Genomic DNA, 7,500 nt, shown 5'->3' on the forward strand with positions numbered 1-7,500 from the left:
CAGAAAGAGAGAGATACATGGGGTAGAGGGAGAGTGGGACTGAAACAGACAGGGAGAGGAAGAGAGAGTGGGGTGGAGGGGGAACAGATCGAAAGAGTTTATAGGCGTTTGTGCGTTGGCATATTTGTGTGCATTCATTTTACATTCATTTTATCTGTTAATTGGTTGATGAATTGATTCATTTATCTACCTATCTATCTATTTATATATTGATCTCTTATTCTACTAGTGCTCTCTTAAGTTTATGCAAATGATCCAGCAAGCATATGTTAAAGTTCAGTTCGAAATCCAACTATTTCTAGTATTTATTCTCTTTGCTTTTCTGTTATCTTGAAAGAAAACCAACCAGCCGCCCCCCTCTCCATCCTATACAAAGAGAGAGAGAAACGAAATTGATTTTTTAAAAAAACAATGAATCAATCTGATATATTCTCCACCGACGTCTTCACCTTGTCATAGTCCAAGCGCCCGCTGAAAAAGCTTGTTTTGCGTCATAAAGTTTTTTTCTTTGGCGATTCTAACTGAGTTTTCATTGCTGATTTCAAGTCTAATGGAGGCCAGACGCTAGACTTTGGGCATTATTGTCTAAAAGTGAAAATCCAAGATGGCCGCCATTGAATTAGAGTGAAAGATGTTGTGATGGGTATCATGCATTTAAAGACATAAAAAATGTACAAACTTAGTTAAATAGCATGCAATGAAAGAAAAGTAATCACACTTGATGAAATACACATCAAATATTCGATAAAATGGCTACTTTAGAGAAATAAAGATGGCCGCCATCTAGTTTTCATATAATGTGCTGATCCGCAAAACACTTGAAACCGTTGTATTAAAATCACTTAAATTGTTTAACAGGGAGAAAACACTGGAACACTCACCAGTGTCTGCTGCTAGTTCTCACATCAATAGTGGCTGAAGGGCGTCTGAAGACAGGTCATGTATCCTCATAGTAGGGCGGGGCAATGACAGTCATTGGATTATTGCAGGCAATTCTTCCTCTGCATTTGCAAAATGCTGTACATGTAACAAACATTTTGGTGCAGGTGCACTGTACTGTGCTGCATCCAGTTTTACAGCTGCATCTGACCAAATTGAGAATTTCATCAGGAGCTGGCAGCTGAGCATCAAGTCCAAGGGCTGGGCGGAGTGTTAACTGGTGTAGCTGCCATCCGTACTCGACAGGATCCAGATCAGGAGGAGGTGGCTCCCCTGCCGCTTGCCACAGCACAGCCTGAAAATGTGCTCGTTTGATGTGGGCCTGAAAACTTGCCATTGTCGGAGGAAGGCTACTCAGTTTTGGGGGAATGTGTCTCTTTCCAGCAATCCTCTTCCTGAAAATGTTGGCTCGAACGGTGTACAGATTGGCCCCTGACTCGTCCCCATAGAGCAGATTAGTGAACTGAAGGCATGACTCAGAGATTTCCTGGAAAGGTACAGACATCTTCCCAAGCTTCAGTTCACCAGAGAATACTTCAAGCTTCTTGAGAACTGTCATCTTTCCAATTCCAGCAAAGGAAGAAACTGTCACAACCAGTCAGTGCATGAGCTGCCAGCAGATTAGGCATTATGGTTGCATGCTGTCTGATAACGTCGTTGACGCTTATGACATTATGTGTGGATGTGCACGACTCGATGGACAGAGTCATATTTTGGGACAGTCCTTTGGTCTTCATGTGGAGATGATGTGCCAAGATGATGAGTACATCGGTGTCATCAGAAACAACCCTGATGTTCCTCTGTCCTAATGATGATTCGTTGATGACATGAAACGCCATCAGCACATCAGCTTCTTCATGATACAGAGGGTCTTGCTGAAGTCCAGACCCCATGTGTATGGGGTGTGGGTCTGGCCCAGTGATGACAACATCTGTTCCTGGTGGAGGCTGCATGCTGCAAAGCCGATGTACGATCATTTGTATCAGTTGTTCCTTGTTGGCTGTGACTTTCAGCATGACACTTTGCTGTGGCAGAGGCGACTCTTCAGTCAGGTTGTACACACGACTAGTCCCCTTCTGACGGGCAGTTCGACAGCATGATTTTGTGCTCAGTTTGTAGTATCTGTCGAAGACCACATGTGACACTGGTGCTGCCTGAACTCGTCGCAAAATGGTGGCAACTGCGGCTGTGATGAAAGCCGAGACTTTAACTGGAGCTGCAGGCCAAGGTACTGTCCACAAAATTGCACAGCCATCCAGGATGACAACAGTGGGAGGTTCTTGGTTGCGAACACCAGACAGAATCTGTATTTTGTTCTTCAGAGCAGCCTTCCTAGTTGTCCTCATGTCACCATTCTCATCAAAAAGGGCTGTAGATTGAAGAGCTAGTTCATGGGAAAACAAAGTCTCAATGGAAATGGATTCCCTGGAAGTCGCCATAATGGCAAGAACGCGTGCATATATGAACTCAGTGTCAATAGCAGTGTCCACTTTAGCATGTTTTGCAGTCACTTTCATGACTGCAGCCATGTTCTTCACTTTCTTTGTGAGCTTGAGATGGAAACTGGCAGGCCATCCGCCCTCAAACGCCTGTTGTTCTGCAGCACCAATCTCTACTGCCTCATGGACATTGACAGTTGGGTCATCAATGACACAGCCAGAAAACACGTTGATGAGGCCTGTGTCAGGATGTTTGCTGGTGTCCAGGATGTCAATGCAGGTAGACAATGTCTCTCGAATCTTTGCTCGGTCAGCAGCATCCTCCTTGATGCGTGTGTGACGCTCTTCTTTGTGTGTGTTGACAACTGTCTGAACATCCCCTTCTTTGATTTCCTGGAGGTCGTTCAATAGCTGGGTCAGCCTACTTTGTGAAAAGGCCCAGATGGCAAGGGTGGATTCATTGAGAGTGGAGCCTATGATTCCTGAAGGCCCATGGCCATAGCGCATGTAGGTCGTCTCAATGAAGAGATCTGACCAAACTCTATTCCACAGGCCGTCTTGATGGTGCATGACATGTTCCCCAGCCATGAATCTCTTCAGGATGGCTGGATGTAGGCGCTGCATGGATCGGAGGTAGTACAGACCGTAGCGAGCATAGTTGACGTGTCCAGAGGCAAAGAAGTAGGGGAGCATCTTTTCCACAGCAAACAAGTGAAGAGTCCAGTCAGCTTCTCTCTCAGCCCGAACAAAGGCCATCATAATGAACACTGGGTCAATGAGGCACTCAACCCAAAGTCTTGCGGTTTTACTCTGGGTGCTTTTGGTCATGAGACGTTGCGTAAGTTCAGCCGTGGTGTGCACGTCAGTGTTGGAGAGAATGGGTCGTAGTAACTCCTCAACAAGAAGTCTCAGTGCTCTCACATTTTGTGGGTATTTTTTCCCTGTCAACATTTTTGGCACCCCCACAAATGCTGAACCAAGTATGTCTTCAATGCCGCTTCCTCCCATCAGGTACCCCACAGCACCAACAAAACTCATCAGCATGTGCATACCACCAAGTCTTGGGATGAACTTCTGAAACTGTTCTTTGCCAACCCATGTGATGTGGACAAGTTCTTTGTACAACTGCTGGTCACTGGTGAATATTGTCCATTCCTGGCCAGTGAGCTGTGTCAGACACTGGGCTTCAGCCATGGCTGTCTTCATGGTGTCTGGCTCAGATGGGATCATGTCCAGGAATGGGCTGTAGACCACATCTGTCTTAGGTTGGGGTTGTTGTCCTGCACTGCGGGCACGTTGTGTGTTATAACCTCCATACTCGGGTCCCGCATCTTCTCCGAGTACCTGTTTGAAAAATGACAGATCTTCAGTTGCAATTCTGTTGAGAGAAACCTGTCGTGTGGCAAGAAAGACCAGAGATGGGACATGTCGCAGGCAGTGTTCTTCTGGCATAAGTGGTTTCTTGTTTCCCGTGTACCGTTGAACTGCAACATCACCAAGTGTCAGATGATCGGACTTGGTTTCTGTTTTGCTGAGACGCCTGATGGTGGGAATATCCTGTATTTCACACACCTGCTCTGACATCGTGCGACCTTCCGTGATGATGTATTTTGACGCTCAACTCTTTTGTTTTTAGTACATGGAGGTGTGTTGTGGCGAAGCATCGTCTGCTAGCGTGCGCGTTCCTTAACCAGCGGAGCCCATATATCACGAAGGGGGGAAGCAGGCCGCGCTGTGCAGATTTCTGTGCCTGTGACATCACTGCGAGAGAAGCTGATAGCATTAGCACCCCTGCACGAATCTAGGTCGACTCATCCATGAGTCGCTCAGTCATCATTCTTGCATGAGAGGGGTTGGTGTATTTCAACAAGCAGAAAAAATTATGCCCATAAGATACAAGTTGGCCCCCGACTGATATGAAGTCTAGAGACCCTGAGGAAGCAGAATCACCAAAGAAAAAAACTTTATGATGGAAAACAACGTTCTAGTACTTGTACATAGACTCGGCTCTCGGACTATCATCACAGGATTAGGACGTAAACATTGATTATGATTTTGATAATAAATTTGTTGCTTTTCAGCGGTTAATGGCCTCCATTCGACCTTCCATACAATGGAAACCCGCCGGGTCTCAAGGTGGCGACAAGGAGGAAGACGAGACGCTCAGAGCCTTGGATGATCTCACCAAAGGAGGAGACCATGTCGACAATTTTATATTGAAAACATAGAGCACAAAATGCAGCTCCCCAATCATCCTTGATGATTTGATGAAGAAGTAGTATCAATGGCTTAGCCTGAGACATCGAAAAGGTTTTAAAAAAACACAAAAAAACAACAAACAAACAAACAAAAAACCAAATGAACATTGTAACACTCTTACCTTCCAATAGCTTCACTGTTTTGAAATACAGACAGAGAGATAGGGAGGGGTAGAGGAGTTCATTACGGCATCATCCGCTGTCTTTGTCAGTCCATTTATTTTCTGTCTTTTTTTAACCAGAATTTGACTTCTTTTTTTTACTGTCAAGACTTATTAAACAGCCGCCTTTAAAGGACTGTATCTTTCAGTTGGCGCTCGGGAAATGTTATTTGCACGTGCAGTAGACTTAGTATGGCTACTGTTGTGTTGCATGATTTAGGGTATGTCATTTGACTCATAGCATATATTCATGTTCTTGTGGAACTGTGGTGAGAAGCTGGTGGAAGTATATGCCATATAAACAGAAACCTGTTATTTACTCGGCTACGTTGATACGGTGAATTGGAGTGTGTGTTTCTGTTCCCCTTTTTTTCGTTTTATTTATTTATTCCTTTTTTTCCTTCTTTTTTTTAAGGTGGGGGAGGGGGGATATGCTGAGTTAAACGCGGCTGCGCCTTTTCTCTGCTCTCACTCCCCCCCCCCCCCCCCCCCCCCCCCCTCCCCCCTTCTCTCTCTGTCTCTCTCTCATGTGCTGTGTGTGTGTGTGTGTTTGTGTGTGTATGTTCAACCGTAGTCTAGACATTTTAGACCCATGGACAGTAAGGTTAAAAGGCCTTCAGTGCAGTTGATTTTAGATTCACTGTGTCAAGTAATTGGTACAGGAAGGCGGTTTCCAATTTACTCCTTCCACCGTGTTAATTTTCCCCAATGGAAGTCGGGTACTCATTCACACCTGGATGGACTGCGGGCAAATCGGAGTAAGGTACCTTTTCCAAGGACTCAACACCATGCCGAAAAGGGGACCCCAACCCTGATCACTGGTGAACACTGGATCAGACGTCCAGCATCATTCTGCTACGGTGACTTCATGGTTCATTGAAACTGACATATTGGCTGACGGCAGTCGTTTAGTTTTATCCTTTTATTTAAAATGGTTATTATTCTGCTTAGCATGCAAACTTACTTTTATGCGTGCATTTGCAACATTCTGTAATGTAATGGGTCATGAATATGACTGAACTTTTAAACAGATCTCAGTCAAACATTGGTTAGAAAGGATTGAAGGAATGGAACAGTGTTTGTTTTGCACTATGTGATTTTGCCTGAGAGGTCGTTTTTTTCTGATAAAGCAGGGTCCTTGTGACTATTTGCATATTCTATCTGCGCATAAAGGATGCTGCTTCCTTTTCAATAAAACTGATTTTAATGACAACTGTTAAGAACATAAACGCCTATTCACCACAAACGAACAAAACATAAGACACATCAGTACACAAGTTTTTTTGGCTGAAGTAACACTGGGACAGTACAAGTTGTTGGAAATAAAATCGGGTCATGGATCGTATCGATGATTTGTTAGACCAGCAAAAATTGTCAGGTCATGGGTCACAAATCTGAATAAACTAGTGAAATATTTATATAAAATTAATGGGTTCCACCCATCCTGAAAATTAATTTGAAGAAAATGACTGGAGGCACAGAGAGCTTGTTCTGTTCTATACACAACGTGAAGGTCTCGCGTTATTTACGTTAGCCCGAGAGATCGTTTTGTCGTTTAAAGCGAAGTCTTGGGTGACTGTTTATTTGGCCATTATTTTTGTACATAAAATATGATACTTCTTTGACAATGAAATATTGATTTAATCCTCAACCTGCTGGTGGTGGTGTGTCCATCGAGATCGATGATGGCCATCGTTGTCATCCAGCTGGTGGATGGGGGGAGGGTGGCGGTGGTGGGGGGGGGAGGATGCTCATGAATCTATCTGTGAATGCGCAGATGGCTGAATAGTCCAATCTGCGCACGAAATGTTCGCTGACAGCTGGGGCAGACAAAGACAGGCATACCATTGTCAGGGAGCTTGTTTGCCCGTGACTTTCTGGCCTGCCTCTTCTGAACAGCTGCAGCAGTCCTGTTGGCCTCGCACAACTTGGCGCCTTTGTGCACAGCAGCGCGCCATTTGTCACGGTCCACTGCAGATTCCTCCCAGGAGTCAGGGTTGGTATCAAAGTTTCGCAGGCGTACAGTAGTGTGGGGAGAACTACTGCTCTGTAGACCTTTAGCTTGGTCTCAAGACTAATGCCTCTTCTGTTCCAGACATTTGCATTGAGTCTACCAAAAGTTGCGCTTGCTCTTGCAATCCTGACGTTCACTTCATCGTCGATGGTCGCATTTCGTGACGGTGTGCTGCCAAGGTATGTGAACTGCTCCACCGCACTGAGTCTCTGACCGTTGACTGTGATGTTGGGCTCAACGTAGGGTTTCCCTGGGGCTGGCTGATGGAGAACTTCAGTTTTCCTCGTGCTGATGGTAAGGCCGAAGTTCCTGCTGGCAGTGGCAAACTTGTCAACGCTGAGCTGCATGTCAGCTTCAGATCCAGCATTGAGGGCACAATCTTCAGCAAACAAAAAGTCTCTGATGATGTCTGTGATGACCGTTTTTGCTTGAAGCCTTCTGAGGTTAAACAACTTGCCATCTGTTCGGTACTTTAGGCCGATTCCAACATCGCCATCTCTGAAGGCATCAGTAAGCATTGCAGAGAACATGAGGCTGAACAGCGTTGGAGCCAGGACGCAGCCTTGCTTGACACCATTTGTGACAGCAAAAGGAGCAGATGTTTCGCCTTTGTCCTTGACTCGAGCCTGCATGCCTTCATGGAATTGGCTGACCAAGGAAATAAATTTCCGAGGGCATCCGTACTTGGC

General features: G+C 45.3%; 1 protein-coding gene across 3 annotated transcripts in view; it reads left to right on the forward strand.

Moving 5' to 3' along the window:
* The window catches only part of LOC143287515 (sodium- and chloride-dependent glycine transporter 2-like), a 44,839-nt gene extending 40,233 nt beyond the window's left edge, over positions 1 to 4,606 (forward strand). For all 3 annotated transcript variants that reach the window (XM_076595553.1, XM_076595555.1, XM_076595556.1), the window contains exon 14: positions 4,460 to 4,606. In XM_076595553.1, coding sequence (XP_076451668.1) covers positions 4,460 to 4,606 — 147 coding nt within the window. The remainder of the gene's footprint in view (positions 1 to 4,459) is intronic.
* Positions 4,607 to 7,500: the final 2,894 nt, after the last annotated feature.

The sequence above is a fragment of the Babylonia areolata genome, chromosome 11 (assembly GCF_041734735.1).
Source record: "Babylonia areolata isolate BAREFJ2019XMU chromosome 11, ASM4173473v1, whole genome shotgun sequence".
Taxonomy (NCBI): domain Eukaryota; kingdom Metazoa; phylum Mollusca; class Gastropoda; order Neogastropoda; family Buccinidae; genus Babylonia; species Babylonia areolata.